The 27,332-nt window shown below is 38.2% G+C and overlaps 1 protein-coding gene and 2 non-coding genes across 3 annotated transcripts in view; all 3 read left to right on the top strand.

Annotated features, from left to right (window-relative positions):
• The window catches only part of WDR43 (WD repeat domain 43), a 47,757-nt gene extending 23,343 nt beyond the window's left edge, over positions 1 to 24,414 (top strand). Inside the window, exons 6-18 of the mRNA XM_043604228.1 lie at positions 2,649 to 2,751; positions 3,535 to 3,599; positions 6,315 to 6,486; positions 8,011 to 8,097; positions 8,964 to 9,095; positions 10,586 to 10,717; positions 15,357 to 15,443; positions 16,061 to 16,092; positions 17,094 to 17,157; positions 19,690 to 19,803; positions 20,269 to 20,338; positions 22,615 to 22,661; positions 22,766 to 24,414. Coding sequence (XP_043460163.1) covers positions 2,649 to 2,751; positions 3,535 to 3,599; positions 6,315 to 6,486; positions 8,011 to 8,097; positions 8,964 to 9,095; positions 10,586 to 10,717; positions 15,357 to 15,443; positions 16,061 to 16,092; positions 17,094 to 17,157; positions 19,690 to 19,803; positions 20,269 to 20,338; positions 22,615 to 22,661; positions 22,766 to 22,957 — 1,297 coding nt within the window. The 3' untranslated portion in view covers positions 22,958 to 24,414. The remainder of the gene's footprint in view (positions 1 to 2,648; positions 2,752 to 3,534; positions 3,600 to 6,314; positions 6,487 to 8,010; positions 8,098 to 8,963; positions 9,096 to 10,585; positions 10,718 to 15,356; positions 15,444 to 16,060; positions 16,093 to 17,093; positions 17,158 to 19,689; positions 19,804 to 20,268; positions 20,339 to 22,614; positions 22,662 to 22,765) is intronic.
• On the top strand, positions 8,553 to 8,632 carry LOC122467416. The gene has a single exon (XR_006292945.1). It is a non-coding gene; the product is annotated as a small nucleolar RNA SNORD53/SNORD92 (small nucleolar RNA).
• LOC122467417 lies at positions 9,389 to 9,464 on the top strand. The gene has a single exon (XR_006292946.1). It is a non-coding gene; the product is annotated as a small nucleolar RNA SNORD53/SNORD92 (small nucleolar RNA).
• Positions 24,415 to 27,332: the final 2,918 nt, after the last annotated feature.

Raw genomic sequence — 27,332 nt, 5'->3', positions numbered from 1 at the left:
AATGTTTATTCATTTTTGAGAAACAGAGTTAGAGTGGGGGAGGGACAGAGAAAAGAGGGAGACACAGAACCTGAAGCAGGCTCCAGGCTCCAAGCTGTCAGCACAGAGCATGACGCGGGGCTCAACTCACAAACTGCAAGATGGTGACCTGAGCTGAAGTCGGCCGTTTAACCGACTGAGCCACCCAGGCGCCCCGACATACAGTGTGATATTAATTTCAGGTGTACAGTATAGTGATTTAGCACTACCATAAATACCCAGTGCTCATCACAAGTGTACACCTTAATCTCCATCACCTATTTAGCCCATCGCCCACACCCCCAACCACTAGTTGTGTATAGTTAAGGGTCTGTTTCTTGGTTTGCCTTTTTCTCCTCTTTGGTTTCTTAAATTCCACATATGCGTGAAATCATACAGCATTTGTCTTTCGCTGACTTACTTCACTAAGCATAATACTTTCTAGTTTCACCCATGTCACTGCAAATGGCAAGATTTCATTTTTTATGCCAGTGTGTGTGTGTGAGAGAGAGAGAGAGAGAGAGAGGTGTATATCACATCTTTATCCATTCATCAATGGGCTGTTTCCATAACTTGGCTATTGTAGATATTTGGTATTGTAGAAATATCAGGTGCACGTATCCCTTTGAGTTAGTTTTTTTTTTTTTTTTTTTTAATAAATACCTAGTAGTGCTGCTCTTGCTGGGTTATAGGACAGTTGTGTTTTTTACATTTATTTATTTATTTAGAGCGAGCAAGTGAGAGGTGCAGAGAGAATTCCCAGCATGCTCTGTGCTGCCAGTGAAGAGCTTGATGTGTGGGGCTTGATGCCACGGACTGCAAGATCATACCCGAGCCAAAATCAAGAGTCAGATGCCCAGTGACTGAGCCACTCAGGCACCCCTATTTTTAACTTTTTTTTTTTTTTTTTTGCAAATGTCTATTTAGGGGAAAGTGGGGGGATTTGAAGCGGGCTCTGCACTAACAGCAGTGAGCCCGATTTGGGGCTTGCACTCAACGAACTGGGAGATCGTGACCTGAGCCCAAGCTCAACTGACTGAACCATCCAGGCACCCCCTTATTTTTAACTTTTTGAGGGAACTTCATAAGTTTTGCAAAGTGGCTGCACCAGTTTGCATTCCTAAATGGATGGAAATTTATGTTCTTGTGTTAGGAATATCCATTGGTCTCAGTACCATTGGTTGAAAAGACTATTTCCAGTGAACTGTTTTTGCATATATACATGGATATACACATACAGTTGGTTCTTATTTGCAGTTGTTATGTTGTATAAAGTCCTCATGAGCGCAGAGTTAGTGATACTGAACTGTGATTCCTCCGGGAAATATAAGGTTAGGTTTCTGCAAGTTTTGTTGGTTACATTTTTGTCATTTAATCAATATATAGCCTCATTTTATGTGTGTTTCTGTTTGAAAATACATCATGTATATAGTTAATTAACCCCTGTCAGAACAGAGTTTACCTAACAAATATTTTTTCCCTTAAGGCATATTACAGCTTCTTTTGCTCTTAGATACATGAGACAGCACTTGAGCACTATACTTAGGGCACTGTTTATTTTTTTATTTTTTTTGAGAGAGAGGGCACAAGTGAGTGAGGGGCAGAGAGAGGGAGAGAGAAGAGAGGCTCACCCAAATTGGGGCTTGAGCTCACCTGAAGTGTGGTGTGGGGCTCGTGTTAACCTGATGGAGGGCTTGAACTTACAAACTGTGAGATCATGACCTGAGCCAAAGTCTGGTGCTTAACCTACTGAGCCATCCAGGCGCCTCCTTAAGGGACATTTTAAAAGTGAAATCACCAACAAAAACATAAAAACAAAATTAAAATACTTCTTAGCATTCTAAATAATACTAATGATACTAAATAATACTAATAACACTTCTGTAGTATGAGAGCTGAAGGAAGAAGTCAGAGCATAGCCTTGTTGAACATTGTGGGCAACTCTTACTGTTTTTCACTGCTTTGAGTATTTTTATTGCTCTGTTCAAGACTATGGAAGTTCCACAAATTCTGATTCGGAGGCTAACAAATTTTAGCAAGTAAGCAAATTCTCAAAGAAGGAATCCACAAATAATGAGGATCATTTGGGTTAAATATACGCATGGGTCTATTTCTGGACTCTATTTTCTTTACATTGCTATCGTGTGAATTCTCAGATTAATCTATAGAATCAGTGTAAACCCAGTCAAAATCTCAGCAAACTCTCTTGTAGAAATTGACCATCTGATTTTAAAATTCAAAGAGAAATGGAAAGGATGTAGAATAGCCAAAACAATGTTGAAAAAGCAGAAAAAAGTTGGAGGACTCACATTGCCTGATTTCTGGACTTGTCAAGCTACAATAATCAAAACAGTGTGGTATTGGCATCAAGATAAACAGATTAATGGAAAAGAATAGAGAATTTTACTTATTGTTTAAATCTGCATAAGGGCATTAGTGCTTTCTCTTTTCCCTGCAACCATGTTAAGTGGCAGTGACACAAATGGGTCTAAGTTTGATCTGTAGTCTCTTTATTTAGCTTTCAAAAGATGCAAAAACTATTGGGAATCTAATGCTGTTACTCCCATTAGGTGCTCATCTTTTTTTGTTGTTAAATTTCTTACTACCTAATCATGGGTTTTGTTATCTAGGCAGGTCCGGTCAGAAAACAAAGAAAAGAATGCAGTGATGTCTTTTACAGTTACAGATGAACCTGTCTATATTGACTTGACGTTGTCAGAAAATAAAGAAGAGGTAAATGGCTCAATTTTTGAGAATTTGTTTTTGGATTTCACAAATTATATTTTTAAAGTTAGTGTTTTGATGATTTAATGATTTGGGAAAGTAGGGGACATGAGGGAAGAAAGAACAAAATGTAACAAAAATCTTCCTGGACTGTCCGGAGTAACCATTAAATAAATCACTGTGGTGTGCACTTCCGAGCAGGGGGACCGTGTCCATGGTGTTTTCAGGGATTTTTTTTTTCCAAAATTTTTTAACGTTTATTTATTTTTGAGAGACCGAGCATGAGTGGGGGAGGGGCAGAGAGAGAGGGAGACACAGAATCTGAAGCAGGCTCCAGGCTCTGAGCTGTCAGCACAGAGCCCGATGCAGGGCTTGAACCCACAGACTGCGAGATCATGACCTGAGCTGAAGTTGGATGCTTAACCACCTGAGCCACCCAGCCACCGCCCCCCCCCCCCCCCCCCCCCGTGTTCAGGGATCTGACTGCTCTGACATGCGGGGCCTGCCAGTTTCTTTTGTCAGTGACTTTGCACTTGGTAGTGACTTTGCTCCTATAACTTCCAGGCTGCATTCTTCTTGTTATCTTCTTGGCTTAAACTTTTATTTCTATGCTTGACAACAACTCCAGTTGTTTAGATGACAGTAATGAATTTTAAATGCAAGAGTTGTGCCACCTTGGTGTTCTGACTTTTTCTCTGTTTATTTAAAGGGGTGGGGAGGACAGTTGAAGTTTTATAAGTATATTATGAAGGCCATTCTCCATTAGAGTAATCAGTTTAATTTTTCTTTTAGCCTGTCAAGTTAGCTGTTGTTTGCAAAGATGGTCAAGTTCATCTTTTTGAACACATATTAAATGGGTAAGTACGAAATTTCTCAAGTCAAATGTGTTTTCTTTCCCTGACTTGTTACTCTTTTTTATTCCTACCTCAGTATTCTTTGCCTTACATTACTTTTCAGTTAGGTTGTTTTGAAAGAATTATTAATTATCCATATGACTATATACATTTCCAATGAGGATTCAAGTTTTTGGATTGTGGACCATTTCTTCATATTTGTGGGTAGTAAAGTAGTTTTATGATATATGCTTAGTAAATGTTGGCAGTTCTAATGATACATTTTGTTGGTTTACCTTAAAGTTTATACTTATTTTGAGAGAGAGAGAGAGAGAGAGTATGCATGCATGCATGAGAGGTAGTGGGGCAGAGAGAGAGAATCCCAAGCAGGCTCCGGTCAGCTTAGAGCCTGACATGGGGCTTGATTTCATGAACTGTGAGATCATGACCTGAGCCGAAATCAAGAGTTGGATGCTTAGGGTGCCTGGGTGGCTTAGTCGGTTAAGCATCTGACTTCACCTCAGGTCATGATCTCCCAGTTTGTGAGTTCAAGCCCCATGTCGGGCTCTGTGCTGACAGCTCAGAGCCTGGAGCCTGGTTTGGAATCTGTGTCTCCCCCTCTCTGCCCCTTCCCTGCTCATGCTCTGTGTCTCTCTGTCTCCCAATAATAAAAAAATGTTTAAAAAAATTTAAAAGAGTTGGATGTTTAGCCAACTTAGCCACCTAGGTGCCCCTCTAGTGATACATTAAAAATTTTTTTTTACCGTTTATTTATTTTTGAGAGACAGAGACAGAATGAGCAGGGGAGGGGCAGAGAGAGAGGGAGACACAGAATCTGGGGCAGACTCCAGGCTCTGAGCTGTCAGCACAGAGCCCGATGCGGGGCTTGAACCCACAAACGATGAGATCATGACCTGAGCTGAAGTTGGACGCTTAACAGACTGAACCACCCAGGCATCCCTCTAGTGATACATTTTAACTGAAAGTGGTTCAGTTGGAAAAGTTTGCTTGTGAACTTGGTAAAGCCTTGATTTCTAACTTTGATAATAGTTTCCCTTGCCATATATATGTGGATCAATGAAGCATGGCAGTGCTATTGTTTTGGTGGACAGAGAGGGGTGTTGCTGTTAGCATGTGTAGTAGTCATAGATCTAGGATCAGTAAATTATGACCTGTGGGTCAAATCCAGTATGACCATACATGGCCCCCCAAAACTAAAATATTTACTATCTGCTCTTTATAGAAAGCTTGGCAACCTTTGCCATTCTCTGTAAATGTGGTCTGAGACTCAATCATGTGAACTTCAAGATGGTTTCAACTTTTTGTCAGTTGGTATTCTTCCTTTTACAATGCTAATGTAGGAATTTATTTAAGTATAAAATTGTTATGAAGGCATAAAACATTGAAAAACATTTAGGATGTGTAGACAATAGGTTATAAAGCCTAATTCTCCCTGCATTGAGTTCTACTCCTTAGAGGTAACTCTTAACATTTTGGTGTGTAACACTTGAGGCCTTTATTGATACAGTCATACACATATGTGGAACATATAACTAAGGGCCCAGAGATGGTGGGCTGCTGTGAGGAATTGGGCACCTCTCCATGGGCAATAGTAAGCTGTTGCTTTTATGCAGAAGACTGGTAAGGTTTGACCTCATCAGGTATTAAGTGTTAAGACATTATTAAGCTTTTGAATCATTCTGTCGGATATGTTGAGAATAGACTACAGAGAGGTAGAAGACCAGAAATCCTGGATGGAGATGGTTGTGGAGTCAGGATAACTAGGAGGCATGAGCTAGAAGGATGGTGTGGTGCACCTGTTGGGAGTAAGATGTCTGCGGTGTGAGGAGTGAGAGGCTGAGACACAGTGAAGGGCGGGGCTGTTGGAGGCGGGAGGGTATGGAGCTGGGAGGACAGTGTATCAGAAGCATCATCAGCCTGCACGGTGGATGCAGAGACCAGACTGCTAAGAAAGGAATTCCTCAGGAGTAGTGTTAGAATGACAGCCACTAGAATCTTCAAGAAATCTGGGGGAGTGGCCCAGAAACCATTGGATGACAGCAGGAGAGGGAGGTAGCTGGTATCTGGTAACAACACTTACCCAGGTTTTAGAAGGGAAAGAGAGACAGACTATTCATCTTGAAATGTTTGTGAAGAACACGGAACACTCTTAAAAGCATCTCATGCCTAGGCTTCTGACATAAAGGCTATGGAGAGAAAACAGCTACAGCTTGGGAGATCTGCCCTGATGTGCCAGCATAGAGCAAGAAGCTGATGAAAGCCCTTGGATAAGCAGTAGATAATGGAATTTTTTATATTAGACGATGGAATTTTGTTGTTTATATTTTGCTGATAATTTTGCTCTTGGAACTGCATTGCGGAGGTCATGGTGAGGCTTTTGCGGGTTGGAAACAATTGGAAATGGGACTGATTGGAACAGGGCATGTACAGAGAGTCCTCTGGGACTGAAGCACAAGGCAGCGAGAGAGTACCTGGGATCTTGGCGTCCTTTATGGGGCTTGACAATGGGATGGAAGGGCACTTGGTGTCCAGGCAGATTTGGTGGTGAGGTCTTGCTAGATGAGGTCTTGACAGCAACACTAGTGGTGTGGGGATCCTGGTCACTCTGGTGATAGTGTGGAGGCCACAGGAGGTTACATTTCTTGACTTGATGCCAGCTTCAAAGCATTCATATGAGATGTTTCAAATTTTCTAATCTATTTTTTTTTTCATTTCTAGATACTGCAAAAAGCCTTTGACTTCAAATTGCACAATTCAGATAGTGACACCTGGGAAAGGCAAGAAATCAACACCAAAACCCATTCCTATTCTAGCAGCTGGGTTTTGCTCAGACAAAATGTCATTGTTGCTTGTATACGGCAATTGGTTTCAGCCCACCATTGAGCGAGTGGTACGTAGATACTACTCTGGAGTAAAGCAAAATAGCATCAACGTGGACATGAAAAAAAAAAGATGACTGTGGAGTGATTCATTGGTCTGCTTATTTGAATACTTAAAAAGAAGTCGTGTATTTTCCTGTAACTGAAGGATCTTTCACTGGGTAGTTTATTTTAGTTTGTGAGAGCTTTGTATATAATTTTACTTCACCTAGCATATCAAATATTTTTTTTTTCAATATATGAAATTTATCGTCAAATTGGTTTCCATACAACACCCAGTGCTCATCCCAAAAGGTGCCCTCCTCAATACCCATCACCCACCCTCCCCTCCCTCCCACCCCCCATCACCCCTCAGTTTAGCATATCAAATATTTTAATCCTTAGTCAATATGAAAAATTATTTCAGATATTTTATTCGCCTTTTTTTTTGGTATTCTGTCTGGTATATATTTTCTGGTATATATTTTCACTTAGGCACATACCTCAGTTTGGAATAGCCACATTTCAAGTGCTCAATAGCCCCACATTTACTAACATTTTGGTCAGCACAGGGTATGAATGAATTTTACCCAAGTACCCAAAAGATACATCTTAATAAAAGAGCCTTTAGTAACAGTACTCATTGAGTTTTCTAAGTGGAAATGTAATGGGTGGTGCAATTACTTAACTTTTTTGAAAGTTTCTTTGGAGACTTTTGGTGAGTTATGGGCGTGTCCAATAGGTGATTTCTTTAGGTTACATTTATACTGCTTTTATTCAGTAAGGCCTTCTGGGAGATGATGAGTGAAATATTATGTGCCCAAGCAAACTCTTGTGGAGTTTATTTTACTTTTTAAGAATTTAACACATGGATATGGTTTAATAAAAAAGGGAGAAAGGTATTAAGCTATAAACGTAACTCTCCGTGCTGTACCTGGACCCCCTAACCGTCCTCTGAAGATGCTGCCATTGTTTCCTGCTTGTTTTGTGTCCTACCAGATGCTGATTAATTATATGGGCACAGAACAGAGAATTACATAAAACCTTACAGGCTTATGGGTAACATGTACTTTGCTGCATCTGATTGTCCCCCTTGTAATGGCACATCAGGATTTAGAGATCCACCTTACAGCAATTTGTTCATCAGCAGTGCTGTCTTTGACTTGCTTGTGGAAAGTATAGTGGGGGGACCCTAAATAGCCCAGATTATTTTTTTTACAAGGGTGACAAACAGGAATCTTTAAAAATCTGTTATAGTTTAAAAACATCTTCATCTTTTAAAACTATACATGTGAAAACTTTGAGCAGTTCATAACCGAAAAAAGTACACATTATGCTTAATATCTTCAGAGTTGACCCACTTTTCTCTGCTGCCATCAGTCTGAGTAGTGGTCAGTCTGAGAGGCTGAGTTTTGTGGGGAAGCTTTCTATACTTTTTTGTATTTTTATGAAAATGCACAAGTACACATTGGCTTTTCATGTTATTCTTATTCCCAATTGCTTTGTTTGACATTTCCGCCCCCTTTCTTCCCCCCTCCTTAAAATTATATTCCCAGGCTTTAAGTTCCAAAGAACCTCACATGTGTTTAGTAAGAGACATTTCAAACTGCTGGGCCCCCAAAGTAGAGACGGCTATAACAAAGGTGAGTGCATTTCGTATTAGAAGTTGAGAAAAAAGAGATTTGGGTGAATTGAATTGTTATATAATATTATGTTTAGACTCTTTAATACCCTCCTTATGATCTTAACAAATTGGTGAGATTAAGTTTTAGGTAACAAGATTATACAACTTCTTTCCTGTGCTTTTGATTTGTTGAATGAATGAGTGAATAGACAACTAAAAGTTAAAGACTTGGGAGTTAGTCCTTTACCCCGTGTGTGATCATTAAATAAATACAACATTTGTCAATAACTTATTTTGCTGATTTCAGCATTTGAAGGAGGAATCCTATATTTAAGGATATAAAGCCCTAAATGATGGGTTTGGAATTAAATACCATATTTAGGCTTATCATCATGATTTTTTATTTTGAATATAACATGGCATCTACATGTAGATACATGTTTGGCAGTTTAATGAGGAAAAAAAAACCAAGACCTGCTATGATGACATCCATATATGGTTTCGCTTCTGGCTGAGTTTCAGAGATGACACCTTTCTCTTGGCTGTCTGAGCATTTCTGGCAAAGCTGGATTACTGGAGGTGGTAGTAAAATGTACAACTTCACTCTCTAATGTTTTTAAGTAATCTTTAAATGTTGTTTTTCCTGGTTTTTACTCATGTGCTATTGAAAACCTTAAAACTATAAACTTTCAAATTATAATTTGGAAACTTATTTACTAACATTCAGTTAAAATTTGTCTGTAGTTCTTATCATATTAAGTTAATTATGTTAAGATTTTCCAGTAGAAAAACCAATTAAAAGCTGTTAGTTTTCTTTGGGGCTAAATCTTACAAGGACTAAGGCATAATTCCCTTTGTCACATGCCGGCTATTCCTTTTTAACAGGTGAGAACACCAGTGATGAATTCTGAAGCAAAAGTTTTGGTGCCTGGGGTACCTGGTCATCATGCAGCTATCAAACCTCCTCCTTCACAAACTGAGGAGGTAGAGAGCAAGAGGAAATTAGGGGAAAATGAGGTAATAAAATCACTGACCATTTTTGAGTTTGAAATGTAATATTACTCATGAGACTACCAAATTATTGGGTAGAGCCAAACTTGAAACTTTAGGAACTTAGCTAAGATTGCTGCTGGTTCCCTCTCTCATCCCGAGCAGCACAGGTTCAGAAATTCCAAATTGTAACCCGAGGCTTCTACTTGGCCACTGTTAATGGAGAAGACAGACTCTTACTAACTAAAGAGGGTGCTGTTTTGACCATTGTTAGCAGTCAGCTGGGTCACATAATTGAATACAGTACCTTAAGCCAGGACTTGCTGTGATGATTTCCATTGGGTTTCGCATGTTGCTGAGTTCCAGTGATGCCTTTTCTCTTGGCTGTCTGAGCAGTTCTGGCTAGTTTAGTGAGTGTTGGCCTTTAAAAGTGGTCATCACTATAACCTCTTCAAGTGCTTACAACCTTCATTTTTTCTCAGCTCCCTAGACCTTCCTGTGTTTACTGTACTTGTCTCTGTAGACCTTTTTCTTATGTGTCACCCTAAATGATGTGAAATTTTAATTGTTTTATCATTAGAGAAAGATTATGTTTCTTTACCTGATTTTAAATGTCTTCCTTTGTAGGGTGTGTGGGGGGATGGGGCTGAGTAGTTGTTCATTAAAATTATTCCTTAGTAACATGGTATATGTATTTAAAAATAACATGCCAACTTTCTTTAACTTGGCCTAGATCCAATTATTTAATTTCCTCCTGCCTTTTTTGATTTTTATGTTAACCTAAATAGGAGGCTTTGCCAGAGCCTATTTGCCATAGTAGTCACAGAGTATTTGTATTTTGATTTAGTTACTAAGAGGCAGGCAGAACATGGTTGTTAGACTTGTTTTAATAAGAGTAAGTTCTCTACAATTGAGTTTTTGTGTAGCAAATTGCATCCTGTTTATTTACACTTAAATTTTAGATTCTTTTATCAAGGGAACTTGATTTAGTAGAGCATAGCATCTTCTAGAAAATCATCATTTGGAACTACTAAAATGAAAAATAGGAAAAGACATTTTAAAAATTGTTTTGGGAACATAGTTGTCTTTATTTCTCATTTTCTTTTGATAATTTTCCTTTTTTATAGATCTGAGGCTGATAACCAGGGGTAGTTCTAGAAGGGAAAGTTCTTTTGATAATAGGTCTTTTCTTGTGCTTTAGTAATAAGATACCAGATCTGTGTATTTTTTGAATCTTCTTTAGAGAGATGTTTTTATGAATTACATTTTCAAATCATGACTTCTCATGCACTTCCAGATCACTAGGATCTGGAACCTTGGATTGCAGATAATACATTGGTCTCCATCATTGGCTTTATGGTAGTAAGATCTTGTTGGAATGAGAAAGAGCTTGTTTGTGTTTTTCATTGTGAACCAGTCAGTGCTTTTGTTTTTTGAGACATAGGAGCAAAGTAATTCGACCAAACTACTTTAGGCCTTGTCTAGATTAACATTAATAGATCATTTGTGTTCTGCAGATTAGCATTGAAGAGCGCCTGGGAGCACTGGATATAGATACAAAGAAAGAGAAGGATGACCTTCCACAGACAAATAGCTTTCCAGTTCTTCTCACACAAGGATTAGAAAGTAATGATTTCGAAATGTTAAATGTAAGTATTATAGCAGTTTTTAAAATGAATTAGGACAGTTAATTTTTCTTAGAAAGTGATTGACATAGCACACTCAGACTGAAGAGTCATGTGATAAAGCTGTTTTGAATTTAATATTTTGTGAGTTTAGTCAAATACATATCACTTGGTGGCACTATACAGACAGTCACCAACCTACAAAGGCATTGTATTAAATTATTTTGAACCTGGAATGCATTTTCTCATAGAAATATTGTTCTGAATTGTTATTAGGTCTTAGGCTTTAGTTCACAAAAGCCTTTATAAACATAGTGTAGCTGAATTATAATACTCAGCATTCTAGATCACAATTTATATTTTTTTCTGTAGGAAAATGCGTTCCTGAGTTTTTACTCTGGATTCCAGAAACTTATTTCCCCCTGGCCGTGAGAGGGGGCGGTGAGGTGGAACCTTGGCAATGGGTAGGAGGTTTGGGGGAAAAATTGAAGAGGGTTGGGGGTTATCTTGTGAAGTATTTAGAGGTAAAATACTAGAAATTTATATAAGGGAAGCATTTATTATTTGTGTGTTTGTAAGTTGGTGACTGCTTGTATGAAGTGACTTAATTAGGTCCTCTTAAATTCCAGAATGTAACAGTGATCTGTACAGAAAATTGAAGTGTAAAAATTGGATTTAAGCACTGCCTAGTTAGATTAAAGCAGTTTACATTTTCATAAGTGCATTTATTCTTAGTGACTCAGCAATATTATGGTGCCACTTAGTATTGATATGCCTTTTAATATGTAACCTGTGAATAGCATCTTTCTGATTTATATTTTGATCTAAGTGGGAATATCTTATATTTGTGTTTAAGGTGACTTTTGCATAAAGGGGACACTATATCCTAAAACTTAAAATTGCTTGTAAAATTGTTTGTAAGTGTATGTAATTTGGAAGGTGGATTTTAGTTTAATATGGCATAGAAATCTAGGTGAAAAATAAGCTGTAGAAAACAGCTGACAGTTTTTAAAATACACTGTTAACTTACCTGTCGTTATTGCCTCCTTAATTGTGCTTTGAAACCTTCCTCAGTAGTATAACTAAATCAGTTCCCAATTTTTTTTTTTAAAGAAACATTTCAAAACATTTAAAAAATTATTACAGTGGACCACCATGGACTCATCACTCAGTTTCAGAAATGATCAAATCTAGCCAGTCTGTCTGTGATGGTTTCATTTATCTGCCCACATGTCTCCCCACATTATAGTGAAGATATCTTTTAGAGACATCATTTTATCCATAAATAAATCCCTGTTCCACTGACAATAGCAAGTCCTTTTAAAAACAACCACAATCCAGTGTGCCTGGGTGGCTCAGTTGGTTAAGCGTCTGACTTCAGCTCAGGTCATTATCTCGTGGTTTGTGAGTTCAAGTCCCGTGTCGGGCTCTGTGCTGGCAGCTTTCTCAGAGCCTGGAGCCTGCTCTGGATTCTGTCTCCCTTTCTCTCTGCCCCTCCTCTGCTCATACTGTCTCTGTCTCTCTCAAAAATAAATAAACGCTAAAAAAAACCAAACAAACCACGGATCTATTATCACACCTAATAAACAGTAATTACTTAAAACCGTCAAATATCCATCAGAGGCCATCAAATATCCCTGATTGTCTCATAAACTTCTTTAGTTTTTATTTTTGCTTCCTTTAAAACAGGATCCCTGTGAAGTCCACACAGTTTTGGGTAGATATATGCCTCTTCTGTCTCTTGCAGTTAATTTTTTTTTAGAGGAGCTGAGTTATTAGCTGCATCGAGACCTCATAGCTGTATTTTGTCTCCTGCAAAACTCCATTTTATTCGGTCATTTAATCCGATAAATGGTGTCATTAAAAAAAATTTATTTTTAACGTTTATTTTTGAGAGAATGGGACAGAGCATGAGTGGGGGAGGGGGGCAGAGAGCGGGAGGGGGGTCGGGGTGGTGCACACAGAATCTAAAGCAGGCTCCAGGCTCTGAGATGTCAGCATAGAGCCCAACCCGGGGCTCGACCTCATGGACCCCGAGATCATGACCTGAGCTGAAGTCGGATGCTTAACCGACTGAGCCACCCAGGCGCCCCAATAAATGGTATCATTTAACATGTTCCTCTGTCATATTTTCTATACACTGGTAGTTGTATCTCAAAGCTTGTAGAGATTCAGGTTAGAATCTTTTGGTACTTCAAAGTTGACAGTGTGTCCTTTTATTAGGTGTCACAGTTTTTGGGACAAATGAAATGATGTTTATGGAAGCACTTCTTAAATTATAAAGCATTGTACACATAAGACTTTCTCATTATTGTATTACTTAAGTAGAAGTAATTGGAAACTAGAATCCTGAAAAATTGGGTGCTGGAAAAGACCTGTAAATGTTATAGTGAGGGCTTAAAATAACCCTTAAAAAAAAAGTATAGAGATTTTCCCATACTGTATTGCCTGGGAGATGCATTCACATATTCTGTACTTCACTCTAAAATAAAAAGCGAGACAAGTTAAAAAAAACAAAACTTTTTTCTCCTAAAAATAGTCTTCCCCATTCCTCAAAGTGACCTTATGAGGACACATGAAATATAGTAGGAGGACTTAAAGAATGAAAGAAGGGAGGTAGCAGTGGCAGGGATACATCATGTGACTAAAACTGAGGTTAAGAATCCCCACCTTAGAGGGGTATCTGAGTAGCTCAGTCGGTTAAACACCAGCTTCGGCTCAGGTCATGATCTCACAGTTCGTGAGTGCAAGCCCTGTGTCAGGGCTCTGTGCTTACAGCTCAGAGCCTGGAGCCTGCTTTGAATCCTGTGTCTCCATGCCATAGAAAACTTGACGTTAAACTTGTGGCTTTAGGAAGGTGGAAATTTGACTCAAAAGAAAAGGCTATAGCTTATGAAAAGAGAAGAGAAGCCAAGTTATTGGCACCCAGAAAAGATAGAGATTTTAAGATTTTTAAAAATTTACTTAATTTTGGGAAGTGCCATTTATAGTACTACCAAGAAGTTAAGATAAATGTATAAAAGATGACTCTCCCTCTACATTGAAAATTACAAAAATTGAGAGAAATTAACAAAGATTAAAATATATAGATATCTAAACCATGTTTGTAGGTTGAAAGATTTAATATTGTTAAAATGAGGAATTTCCCCCACATTTGTGTTTTTAGTGCATTCCCAATTAAATTTCAACATCTACAAGTAAAATTGGAGGACTTACCCTACTTGATTTCAAGATAAAGTTACAGTAATCAAGATAGTTTGGTATTGGTGAAAAATAAGTATAAATTAAGAAACCACAGTAGTCCAGAAAAAGACTACACACAATTGAATTTCAATAAACGTACTAACTTGAGTTAATTGAGAAAGTAAACTCTTCCCAACAATTGGTCCTGAATCAACCAGATACCCATATGGGAAAAAACTGGTCCTGAATCAACCAAATATCCATATGGGAAAAAACGCATCTCAACTCTTACTTCATGAAAGTCGACACAAAATACATAAATGTAAAACCAAAACCTGCAAAACTTCTAGAAAAAAACAGGATAAAATCTACACAAACGTTTGTGGATGAAGTCTTAGATGGGCTTCCCAGCAAGCCATCTACAGGAAAAAATGGTCATTTGGACTTCATGAAAGTTGAAATCTTTTGCTCTTGAAATGACACTGTTAAGAGAGTGTGGGAAGGCATCCTTCAGGCTGGGAAAAAATGTTTGCAATTCCTTCATCAGACAAAGGATTCATATCCAGAATACACAAGCATCTGGATAATGAGACTCAGGTCAAAACACCGTTGGTAAAGGTGTGAACAGATCCTTCACAAAAGAATTCAAATGGCCAATCAGTGCATGTAAACATGTTCTGTGTCATTAGTCATCACAGATGAGCAAACTGAAGTGACAGTGACGTGATGCTGCACACCCATTAAGGACCCATAAAAGACAGTTCCTCTGTTGGGGAGGATGTGGTGCAGCTGGAATGTCCTGTCATGGTGGTGGGGATATAAAATGGTACAGCTACTTTGGAAAACAATTTGGCGACTTCTTAAAAGTTAAGGTCTTTCTACTGCTTTCTTTCTACTGCTAGGTATTTACCTGGAGTCTTTCTACTGCTAGGTATTTACCTGGAGAATCAAAAATACATTCATATAAAGACTTGTACATGAATGGTCATAGCAACTTTATATTTTAATATCCAGAAACTAGAAAGAACCTATCTTTTGATTTGCTTAAAATCTTATCAAAAAGTTGATAATCGTAAAAGTTTTTGTTGCTAAGTGTGATTTTAGTGTGTTTTGTTCACTCTTATGTGGTTATAACTCTAATTTTATGTAGTGATGGTTTGGCAGCTTCTCTAAAGTGGCATATATCTGTATTTAAATGTATAGAGGTGTTCTGTATTATATAAAAATTTGTTCATAAAGTTTAAAATTTGTAGAGAAGAAATCTGGTTATCAAATGCCCTGATTCCTGAAGATTATACTTGCCTGATAGCCATGGACATTAACATAACATTTTTCAGTCAGTCCCTCCAGCAGCCGTCATTCACTAAAATTCAGTTTGTAGTTTGTTTAGTTTTTAAAATCATTTTTACTGATAGTTTCTCCTGTAGTGTCCTTAGCTTCTGAATATGCTTATCTTTATATTTCTTTTATTTTCTCACAGAAAGTACTTCAGACTAGGAATTTAAACCTAATTAAGAGGACTGTATTAAGGATGCCCCTGCATGCTGTTATTCCATTGTTGCAAGAGGTAACTGAATATTCTTTTCATTTTAAGGTCCTTACACTGTGAATTAAAGAGAATCTGTATAGAGAAATGGATTTGCAGTATATAAGCAAGCAGAGTGTTTAGAGTAGATGATAGATCTACTTAAATAAGATGGACCTAATCCATATTTTTTCTGTGTATTTTTTTATTGAGATATAATTCACATATCATAGGATTCATCCCTTTGACGTGTACAATTCAGTGTTTTTTAACATATTCACAGATTGTGTAGTTCTTACCAAAAAAAAGAAAAAAAAATCCTGTACCAGTTAGCCACTCCTCATTCTCCCTTACCCTCAATTTCTGGCAACCACAAATTATTTTCTCGCCCTGGATTTGCCACTTCTGAACATTCATTCATATAAATCCTAGCCAGATTTTTTTATCAGGTAATTTTACTCTTATTGTGGGAAGTATTCCTAGATTATGTTTGTTGAACATTGAAGAATTAGGAAATTTAGGAATTGTTTAGGAATAGTGATTTCCTAATAGTCTTTTCTATATTTTCTTTGTTCTTCTGGATGTTATGTATTGTGGGAATTGGTGCAGATTTGCTGCCTCTGACGTACTGTTGCTAATACTGTTTTTCTCCCCCTCAGCTTACAAAAAGATTGCAGGGACATCCTAATAGGTAAGATACTTAGGTGACTTAAATTGCTTTGATTTTATAAACATTTTAAAGGTGACTGTTAAAAACAGCAATTTCTGACAGCATGAAATTACATAGTGGGTAGCCCCAAATTCTAAGTAGGAAGACTCTTTAAGAGTCAGACATTGCTCTTCCTACTTACTTGAAGGATTCTTATTCCTAAGATTTTAGTATAGTTTTCTCCTTTCTTTTAGGAAACTCGTGTTTGGTGTTTTGTTTTATTATCAGGTCATTTAATGAATTAGTCTTAAGATTTCATCCTAATCATATATAAAATTGCCATTTGTAGAATTCTCCCAACCTAAGATATTATAAGGAAGTATTTTATATGACTGAATTTTGTGGGTCTTTCTTGTTAATAATCTGATGATTAAGTGTATAAATAGGAAGTTGGTATGTCAAAGATCCTAAGCTTTAAGTGTAGTATTTTCGGTGCTACAGTATATAATAAAGTTTTTCTTTTAGTTTTCTTCCCCCTCATAGACTCCAGTAGTGTTTGGAGCTCACAAAGAAAAGCCAAATAATTCATCGATTAGGCCGAGCTTATACATTTTTTTTGGTCTGTATTTGTCTGTTAATGTGGCATGGAAATCTTTCGCTATTTGTACCTGATAGTGAGTAGATGTTCGGGGTAAAATGCAAAGTCAGTTAAGCCCTGTTTACTGAGCCCATAATTATTGTCTGTTAATTATGAAGTAAAGTATGGGGTTTATTCTTGAATTGTTTTAGAGGGAAGGGAGTTTTGTCCTCTTCCAGTCCATGTAACTCCCCCCTCACAATCCCTCCAGAGATGGGTATATTTCAGATCTCTGATAGAGTCTGAAGGGATGAGAAGTCAGTGGTTTATTTCGTAGTGTTGTTTTCACAGGACACAATTTATGGATCTTCACTTGGCCTGAATTCTTCTAATATTACAACTCAGTTGTATTTAATTTTGAATTTGTGAATATTTGTTTACTTGGGTTTTTTTTTCTTTTTTTCAGTGCTGTTTTAATGGTTCAGTGGCTAAAATGTGTGTTAACGGTCCATGCATCCTACCTATCCACAGTAAGTCGTCAGCTGTAGTTGGCTTTGATAAAGATTATAAACTGAGGGGTTAATAGAACCATCCTCTCTCCAACTGCTCTTCAGCCATCAGCTGCTGCTTTTAAAGATTTTATTTTTCCCCAGGTGTGTGGTGTAGTAATGTCCATTGTTGCCTTTTGTAAATTGGCCTCTTTTTTTGCCCTGGGTTTTAAAAGTAATATATATTCTGTAGAGAACTTTGAAAAAATACAGAAAGGAGAAAAGTAACATACTGACTTATTATATTAGCCTTTAGATGTAGTTTTCTATGTATGTAACCTGTTTCACAAAATTATTTTTTACATTGTATGTATCTCTCCCCTGTCCTACCTTGTCCCAGGACAATAACAAATAGCTTGTGGTAAAAATGAAATTAAATATTTAATACATGTCATTTTGTAGGACTGCTGTAAGCTCTTGATTATCTATGCAAATGGGAAGCATGGAACATAAAATCTTAAAGCAACACCAGAAAAAAACAATTTTATGTCATAATATGAATTGTGTTCTTTGCCACATCATCAAATCAGTTATATTTTAAGCTAGAAATAAAATTATCCAATTTACTTTTTTCTTTAATTTTATTATTTAGTGCCATGTAATAGGTTTTCTTAAGAAAATTCTTAATTTTACTCTTCCTTTAAACAATTTTTTTCAGTGTTTGTTTATTTTTGTGTGTGAGAGAGCATGAATGAGTAGGGGAGGGGCAGAGAGAGTGAGAGAGAATCTGAAGCAGTCTCCAGGCTCCTAGCTGTCAGTGCAGAGCCCAGTGCAAGGCTCGAACTCATGAACTGTGACATCATGACCTGAGCCAAGACACTTAACTGAGCCACCCAGGCGCCCCTATTCTTACTTTCTTAACACAGTTTCATCCAACTTCGCCTGGTCCCTTGTCCCTTGTTCTGTCTCAGGCTCCTTTCCCCCTTCATTAGTTTGAAATCGGAGAAACAATTGGATAACCAGCAGTGTGTTCTTTGTGTCTGGGGAGAATTCGCCAGGATGTTAGAATGTGGGGAGGTACGCTCTTGGGTTTCCCAGGTTGCAGAATCTTGGGAGGGCAGTTGAGGGCAGTGGTGAGTGGAGTGGCTGATTGGCATCTGATGGGCAGGCACAGAGTCCCACAAGCTTCAAAACTTGGGACTGTGGCTGGTAAACCGGGCAGCACTTATTTTGTGACCTCATTTACTTGTTTAGAAGTGAAAAGAGCCCTAGGAGGCCTTGTAGTGAAATTCATTCCCGAATCAACTCCTAAGGTCAAACTGCTGGAGTAGTAGTTGTGTAATGTTCACAGTCATGGCAAAACAGACCAAAGAAGCGTGGTATAGAGAGGACTCGACTGCCAAGAGTTCTCTCACCTCAGAAAACCGTGGTTTTCCTTCTACATTTCCTTCCTTTCCTCCTTCCTTATCAGGTATCTTTACCTTCTTTAAGCTGAGGGACTGTGCTAGGCATGGGGCTTAAGTAATGGACAAGACACTCAGATACCCATATTCCTGGAACTTACCTTCTGAATAGGGACAAATAAGAGATGATGGTAATTGGAATGTGATCATGTTAACTTTGTTTTATTCTTTTTGTGTCTGTTTGCTATTTAACATGTAAAGGAAATACTCTTATTTATGCTAAATTGTCAGTGATAGGAGGACAAGTAAAAGGTAATGAAAGGGCAGAGTAGGGTCCATTTTTTGTTCCTGTGGAGGAACAATTTAATCCGTGCTTTAATTCCTTAAGCATGGTTCATAGGATTCATTAATAGGGAGTATGTTTGAAATACGATAAGGTCAGCTTCGTACTGTGTTGCTCTGTTGTGCTGGTCTCTGGTCTCTGGAAACTGGGAAGAGCTTCCTTCAACTTACTCTGAGGATTTATGGTAGAAGTAGATAATGTGATACTGTCAGAGTACGTTTCAGGGGAAAGTCCTCTTTATCCCGGAGATATATGGTGGGGATGTATATATTTTTTAATGTTTGTTTATTTTTGAGAGAGACAGAGTGCAAGCAGGGGAGGGGCAGAGAGAGAGGGAGACACAGAATCTGAAGCGGTGTCTAGGCTCTGAGCTATCAGCACAGAGCCCGATGTGAGGCTCGAACTCCTAAACCATGAGATCATGACCTGAGCTGAAGTCTGATGCCCAATCTACTGAGCCACCCAGGCACCCCGGGGATATATCTATTTTTTATTCAGTGTCTCATTTGTATTGACCTTCTCTAAAACCTCATGATCAGCACAAAGAACAGCACCCTCCCCTGCTTTTTCTTGAACTACCTTGCGGTTTCTTCTGACCCTGTATCATTACTTAACAAAATCCATTGTTTTTTTGCCATTAGGACATTGAAGGCCTACAAAAACCTGAGATGTTGTTAGGCTGTGTCCCAAGCAGACACTGCCACTGGATGTGCAAGCAGATACTTGGGGGGCAGTGGCTGAATACTTGGGTGTGTCTGAGCATGATTTGTATGTTTGTTATTTATACTTTGTCATGATGGTATGACATCATCTTTTTTCCCTCCCTAGTTGCCTGATCTGGTACCCCAGCTGGGGACACTATACCAGTTAATGGAAAGCAGAGTAAAAACTTTTCAGAAACTCTCCCACCTTCATGGAAAGCTTATTCTTCTGATTACTCAAGTGAGTAAATCAAATTGTTTTGTGCTAAACTTTGGATGTGATAGGAATACAGGGAAGAATTGAAAGCCGTGTGTTTCAGCAAGAAATTGATAAATGTTAATAACTCGGAAATGTTATGTATAACTCGATCGTAAGTAAACCTAATTGTGCCTGTTTTCCGGAGGGGTTCTCACTATTCTATTTCAGTTGTTAATATGCTTAGGACGGTTCTGCTATGAACAACAAGTTCCAGGCACAGAAAGAAATTCTGGTCACCTTACAGGGTTTTTCAACTTTTACAGAGTAATTCTTTATTGTATTTGGCAAATTTGCTCTTTGCTCTGTATTTGACCTGTATCGTATTAAGGCCATCCACCGTAGTGGTTGAGGGCAAGTTTACTGTGAGGAAGGTGGAGTGTGGTGGGGGTTGCAATACTTGAAATAACCGTGTACTCTGTTTCATGATAAAACCGTATTGTCTTTCAGGTCACAGCTTCAGAGAAATCAAAGGGAATGACTTGTCCTGAGCAAAAGGCAAAATTGGTATATGAGGAAGGTAAGGTTTGGGGCAGTGTAGAATTTAGAATTGGAACATTCATCTTTTAACTTGGAATTCTGTTATCTTATTTTAAAGAACATGAATGTGAATAAGATCATGCTTGGCACACCTTCTGTGGCAAAATACGATCAAATAAGAAAAGAGAAGTCACAAATACAATAGAGTAACAAAAAAGGGCATTAGGTATGGAAGAGATGAACAGAAGTAGGAGAACACTGTGAACAAACTTTAGGCCAGCATATTATGAACCTAGATGACAATAGGTAATTTCTTAGGAAACATTAATGACCAAAGTTGACTAAATAAAAAGAACTGGAAACCTTGAATAAGCTGATGGCCCTAAAATTGATTTAATCAAAACATTTGCTCAAAGATGCCAGGCATAGAGTTTTTATAGGTGAATTTTGATCAGTCTTTCAAGGAATAAGTCATTTTTGTTACAAACAATTTTGGCATTTTATGAGTCAAAACCAGATAAGGATATTAAGAAAACAACATTTTAGACCATCTTCAAATATCCTGAGTAGCAGATTATAGAAGTGCTTAACTAAAATACCAAGTAGAATTTATTTAAAGATTGTAAGATAATTTAGCATCAAGGATTTATTAATGTAGTTACTAGATTAACCGATTAATAGAACACTATATACGAATAGATCTAGAAAAAGAATTCCATAAAATTCAGTCTTTATGTCATTATTGATAATCTAAGCATCCTACAAATTTAAAGGAATTCTCTTAATCTGTATCAAGGCAGAGTTTGGAAGCATTCCCATAATGTCAGGAACTAGACAATAATGTACTTTTTATTGCTTCTGGATATCCTGCCTAGTACTGTATGAAAGAAGTGAATTCTAGAACATTGGACTTGGCAGTTGTTAACCATCACAACTTAGAAAATGCAGCAGAATCTACAGTTACACCATCATGAATGAGATAAGGAAGTAAGTTTACTGGATATCAAGATCAGCAAAAAGGAATCGGAATGAGTAGCATTATTATGTTCCAGTAACATATTGTGTGTCTACTAACATATGTCCCAGTCAGGAAATTTATTAGGAAAAAGATCTCATTCATAGCAGCAATCAAAACTATGAAGTCCCTAGAAATATATCTAAAAAATGAAACAAACCTTTATATAGAGAAAATTACAGAACATAACTGAAGGACATAAAAGCATACCTGAATTAATTAGACTTCATGTGCATTTTTCCAAATTTTATTGAGATACAATTTACCCATGACATTATATTTTTTTAGGCGTGCGACATAATGATTTGATACATGTATGTATTGCGAAATGGCCACCATAATATGTTTAATTAACATCCATCACCATACATAGTTGCATTTTTCCCCCCTAACAATGAGAACTTTTTTTATTCTCTTAGCAGCTTTCAAAGAAACTATACAGTATCGTTAACTGTGGTCACCATGCTGTACATTATATCCGCAGGACTTCTTTATCTTATAACTGGAAGCTTGTATCTTTTAATTTTCACTCATTTCTCCCTACCCTCCATTCCCCATGTCTGGCAACCACCAGTCTCTTCTCTGTAAGTTTTGTGTTGTTTAGATTGCACACATAAGTGAGATCATACAGTACTTATCTTTCTCTGTCAGACTTACTGCACTTAGCCCAGTACCCTCAAGGTCTATCCATGTTGTCATAAATGGGATGATTTTCTTTTTTAAAAAGCTGAATGATATTTAATAGCTGAGTTCAGTGGCTGAATGTATACCACATTTTTTTTTAAACATCCATCCATTCCATCAGTGGACTCTTAGGTTGTTTCCGTGTCTTGGCTGTTGTAAATAATGCTGCAGTGAACATGGGGGTGCAGGTATCTCTTTGAGATCCTGACTTTGTTTCCTTCGACATCTACCCAGCAGCATAATTGATGGGTCATCTGGTAGTTTTATTGTTAATTTCTTGGAGAGCCTCCATACTGTTTTCAGTAATGCCAGTACCAATTTACATTTCTACCAATAGTGAATGAGGGTTTCCTTTTCTCCACATCCTTGGCTTAAGTTTTTAAGGATGGATTTTGTTAAGGTTTTGGTACTTTGTCCTACTCAGTGAGATCTTGGTGGAATAAAACAATAAATGTGCTTTTATGCAAATAAGAGTATTAACTTAATGTTACTTCTTAGGTGGATGATAGCTGAATATATTTTTAAAAGTACATTCAGGAATCTGATTCTATTTAGTTTTTAGGGCTCTGCCCTCTGCTTGTTGATTACAAACTTAAGGCTGGGTTTTCTCCTTGTAGAGTCTTCTGAAGAGGAGTCAGATGATGAAATAGAGAAGGATTCTGATGTGAGTGATTTGTTTCCTGTTACATAAATCTGCTTTTATATCCTTGTGTTCTGTAAGAATGAGGACTTAATGAATGCTTTCCTTATTTAATATATTTCTACCAGGATAATTGGGATGAAGATGAGGAAGATAAAGAAAGTGAAAAAGATGAGGATGTTGATGAAGAGGAGGAAGAGGAAGAGGAAGATGCTGAGGAAAAAGACGAGGAAAATGGTGAGGACAGAGATGTGGCAAGTGAGAAGGAATTAAATGGAGATTCTGATTTAGATCCTGAAAATGAAAGTGAAGAAGAATGAAGATGGAAAAGAAGCCAATGGAACTATGTAATCTCTGGCTCACCTTGCTCAGTGCTGCCGAGTTCTCCTGGGAGGGTTGTCTCTGGGACGGATGCCAAGGACCGTTGCACATTTCCAAGTTCCTCATGGTGGTTCCCATGCCATCTTGCTGTCCTGAGCACCCCAGACTTAGCTGTGTAAATAAGAGTGTTTCATTCAAATGTTAATAAACTTTACACAGTAAATAGACACATTTTCTGCAATGTACTGACATGAGTGTCCAATATATGGTATATTTTTATAATATAATATCCTAGTATGGTTGGTTATACCAAGAATTGACAGGAGTGAAGATGAAGACCTTTCCCTTGTAGGGTTTCAAGAACTGGACTTTGTGAAGGAGTCAGCTCTTATCTCAGGTCGGTATCTCTCGTCAAATCCAGATACGAAGCAGCACTAGTGAAAACAATTTTTAATTTGGTACATTTTCATAAAATATGAAGGGATGACTAAAGATTCGTAGTAAAAACGGTTGCGATTTTAAAAATTAAATATCAATTTCCCTAGCTTGTCTGTGAATGGTGGTGATTTGATTTGAGTCAGGCTGAATATTTGGAGTGCTTCCCCTAAACAGCCATTTATTTTTTAATCTGTCATGTGGAATATTTTTTTAAAACACACAAAAAATTATGGTAATTAAAAAAACTAAAGAATTAGCCATATTAAGGATTTTTCTTGACTGCAAGTTGCCTGTAAAGAATCATCAGTGTATAGATTTAGAAGTATCCATTACTTGCAACTTTTTAAAAAATTCAGTTATAGCTGCTTTTGAAGAGGTTTTCACTTTTATTTAAATTACTAATGGATCAAAGAACAATTGTTTATTTTTTTCTCTTTGGTTTTAGATATTAATGATAACCTTGTTGGAATTTTTTTCCAAAGAAAATATTTTTATAATTCAGTAATTTAATGTTTTCCTTCCTTTTCATTACCCACTGTTGGCAGTGTTAGGGTATGTTTACCTTTAAAATAATAAATCTGACTCAAGATTTTTTTATGTATGTATAAATAAGTATTTTGGTGTGCAACAAAAGCCTTTTCAAATTATCAGTACTTTTTTTTTCTTTCTTTTTTTTTTTTTTTTAATTTTAAAGAATGAGCCAGTATTTGTTTAGTGCTCTCTAGGGAACATGCAGATGGGAGCTCAACTCTAAGGGAGGGCTGGGGAGATGGGTTTATTTTTACCGCCTGTGAATATGTAAAACACAAAACCATGATCTCTGAGGGACTTTTTAACACCAGTGGCAGGACAAGAGATTTCTGTGCTCAACTAATGGAGCCGGAGCCATATAGGCGTCTTGGGAAACAAGTTTGAGCCAGCTACTGGTGTAATGTACAGTTATATTTGTCTATAAATGGAACTGTTTATGGCAATTTAATACCATTCTCTTTGTAAAGTGAATAAATATTCATCTTTACCCAGTCTTGTCTTGTGGTGTATGTAGAGGAACACAGCCACCTATTTGGGCTTGTGTGAAGGTTTCAAGAAAGTGGTCCTACTCCGCTAGCGTTAATAGGTACACTCTCAGGGTTTGTTGGAAAACCTGGAATTTGTAACGAAGTGAAAGAACCAGGAGCTTTGAATTGGGATGCAGCCCCGCTGGCTGAGTCGTGCTCCCACAGCCCGAGGCTGCAGTGGTGGTCATGGTTTCCCTGCACCTGACTCTCCCGGGAGAAGTAAAGGACCACGTGTGTAGTGATTGCTTACTAATTATTGTTGGGGTTAGACAAATCCGGGGCTTAATTAGGCTTGTTTCAAAGACGTTTCTAGTTTCAGGGTGTTTTTCACCATTGTCGTTCCACTCCTAATCCAGGGCAACCGCGGTTTGTGTGTGTGGTGTCGTCTTTTCTGAGATTAACTTTTCCTCCCAACCTTTTATTTTGAAAAGTTAACCCTACATTCACGATCAAGGATTAACACATTGTATTTGGTTGTGGTTACTGCTCTGTTAATCCAGAATATCCCCCTTTGTGTGTGTGTGTCATGATTTTGATATTTAAATGATTCCCATAAATAAGGCTGTGTTGGAGAAATGTTCTACCATCTGGATTCGTCTGATTGTTTCCTTGTGGTTAGATTCTGGTTTAAATGTTTTTGGCAAGAATACTAAATAGGTAGGGGTATCAGATTAATTTGTAAAGAAGTCTTTGGGTGTAGATGAATATACAGAGTATATGTTTTGATGTAAGTAGGTATCAAACTTAGGTTTGGGACTTTTGAAGTTTTAGTGCAGCGGGGCTCTTGGGGCGCAGAAGTGGAATCGTGGTAGTGAGAACACTGGGTATGTTGATATAAGGCTGTTCCCTATGGAAATTAACTCTCAGCATTGTACATCCATTCATTCAACAAATATTGATTGTGCCTACTCTGTGCCAGGGATTATGTAGTTGCTTGGCATACATCACTGAATTCTGTCCTGAGAAGCTGCGTTCTACCAGAGAGATAGGCAAACACAATGTATAAGAGCAAGTAAATTCTATGTAGTACGTTAGATGGTGACTTAATGGGGGGGAGTTAGGGGTGGGAGAGTGTAGGCTGCAGAATTAAATACATGATCAGGGTAGGGTTTGTTGAGAAGGTGAGGTTTGAACATAGACTAGGAGGGGTGAGGGAGTTAGCAAGTGGGTATCTGGGGAAGAGTGTTGTAGGTGAGGAAACTGCCTGAGCAAAAGCCCTGTGGCCAGCACCTGCCTGTGATTGTGTTGCGGCAAGATGGTCAATGAGACAAACAGAGTACATCAAGAGGTTAGCAGAGGTAATGAGCAGTCAGGTTTCATAGGGCCTTGCAGGCCATTGTTGGCACTGGTTGTGCTCTCACTGATAAAGTTGCAGTGTTTGGGCAGAGGAGTGCTATCTGGCTTATGTGTTGAGAATTTTGTATCATTCTGGTGCTATGTTGAGAAATTGAAAAATTATATTCTAATAGGCAGAGACCAGGAGGATGCTTTGGCAGTAACCCAAGTGAGAGATGATGGTGACTTAGACCATTGTGGTAGTCTGGGTTTGGTTGGCTTCTGGGATTGTTTTAAAATCAGAGCTAATTGGATTTCTTGTGAGGTATGAGAGAGGATGAGTCATGGAAGACTCCCCAGTGTTTTTTGCTGGAGCACCTGGATGATGCTATGGGCAGAGCAAGTTTATAAAAGTAAATCAGGAATTGAGTTTTGGACATGTTGAGTTCTAGATGTGTAATTAGGAAGGCACATACCTACCCAGTTGACTTGGCGAAAGTGAGATGGAGGTGGAGGTTTGGTATTGACATGTATGTGACAGTTAAGCCACAAGACTGCGTGAGCTTCCCATAGAGCGCTTGTACATAGGAAGAGCACCCAGGCCTGGGGCTTCAGCATCCGAGTACGAGAAGAGAAACTTCAAGGAACGCATCCAAGAAAGCGTGACCATGGAGTAGGAGGGGCTGATGTTTATTTACTCTTCATTCTCTTGAAATCTGAATTCATGACAACCTTCAGCTGTGATTCTTTCAACTGTAGGTGATATTACTGGTGTGTCCTCCCAGGCCACGGTGTTTTTTATGATGCCCTTCATGACCATTTGTTGATCCCTTCTTTGAAGGCAACTCAGGTGTACAATTTTTTTTTAATGAAGGAAATACATTTTTTTTTTTAAGTTTGTTGATTTATTTTGAGAGAGAGAGCATGATTGGGGCGGGGTGGAGAGAAAATCCCAAGCAGGCTCCACACTGCCAGGACAGAGCCCCACAATAGGCAGGGAGGGGCTCAAACTCACAAACTGTGAGATCATGATCTGAGCCAAAATTGAGTTGGACGCTTAACCAAATGAGCCACCCAGGTGCCCCTAAGATTTTATTTATCTTTATTTATTAAAAAAATTTTTTTTTTACATTTATTCATTTTTGAGAGACCGAGCACAAGCCGGGGAGGGGCAGAGACAGAGGGAGACACAGAATCCAAAGCAGTCTCCAGGCTCTGAACCGTTAACACAGAGCCCAACGCGGGGCTTGAACCCACGAACCGTGAGATCATGACCTGAGCTGAAGTCGAACGCTTAACTGACCGAGCCACCCAGGCGCCCCCTCGGGCCCCCCCCTCCCCTGCAAACTTGTTTTTTAATATAATGTGTTCTTTACCTTTATGGCACCTCAGCACTGTCCTTTGTGCTAACCCATTTTGTGTCCACAATTTGTATACCGGATCAGAAAATGTAGAATGAGAGTCTGTAGCCGTGTAGACAGATTAGCAGGCACGGTCTGGCACAAGTGCGGGATAGATGGTATTCTGTCTCTTCTGTACAATGCTGGCTGACTGGCTGTGAGAAAACCAGATTGAGCGTACTTCGCAAGTGTTTTGTGGATAG

The sequence above is a fragment of the Prionailurus bengalensis genome, chromosome A3 (genome assembly GCF_016509475.1).
Source record: "Prionailurus bengalensis isolate Pbe53 chromosome A3, Fcat_Pben_1.1_paternal_pri, whole genome shotgun sequence".
Classification (NCBI taxonomy): Eukaryota; Metazoa; Chordata; class Mammalia; order Carnivora; family Felidae; genus Prionailurus; species Prionailurus bengalensis.
Note: the sequence above shows the minus strand (reverse complement) of the source record. Positions and strands in the feature narration are given on the sequence as shown.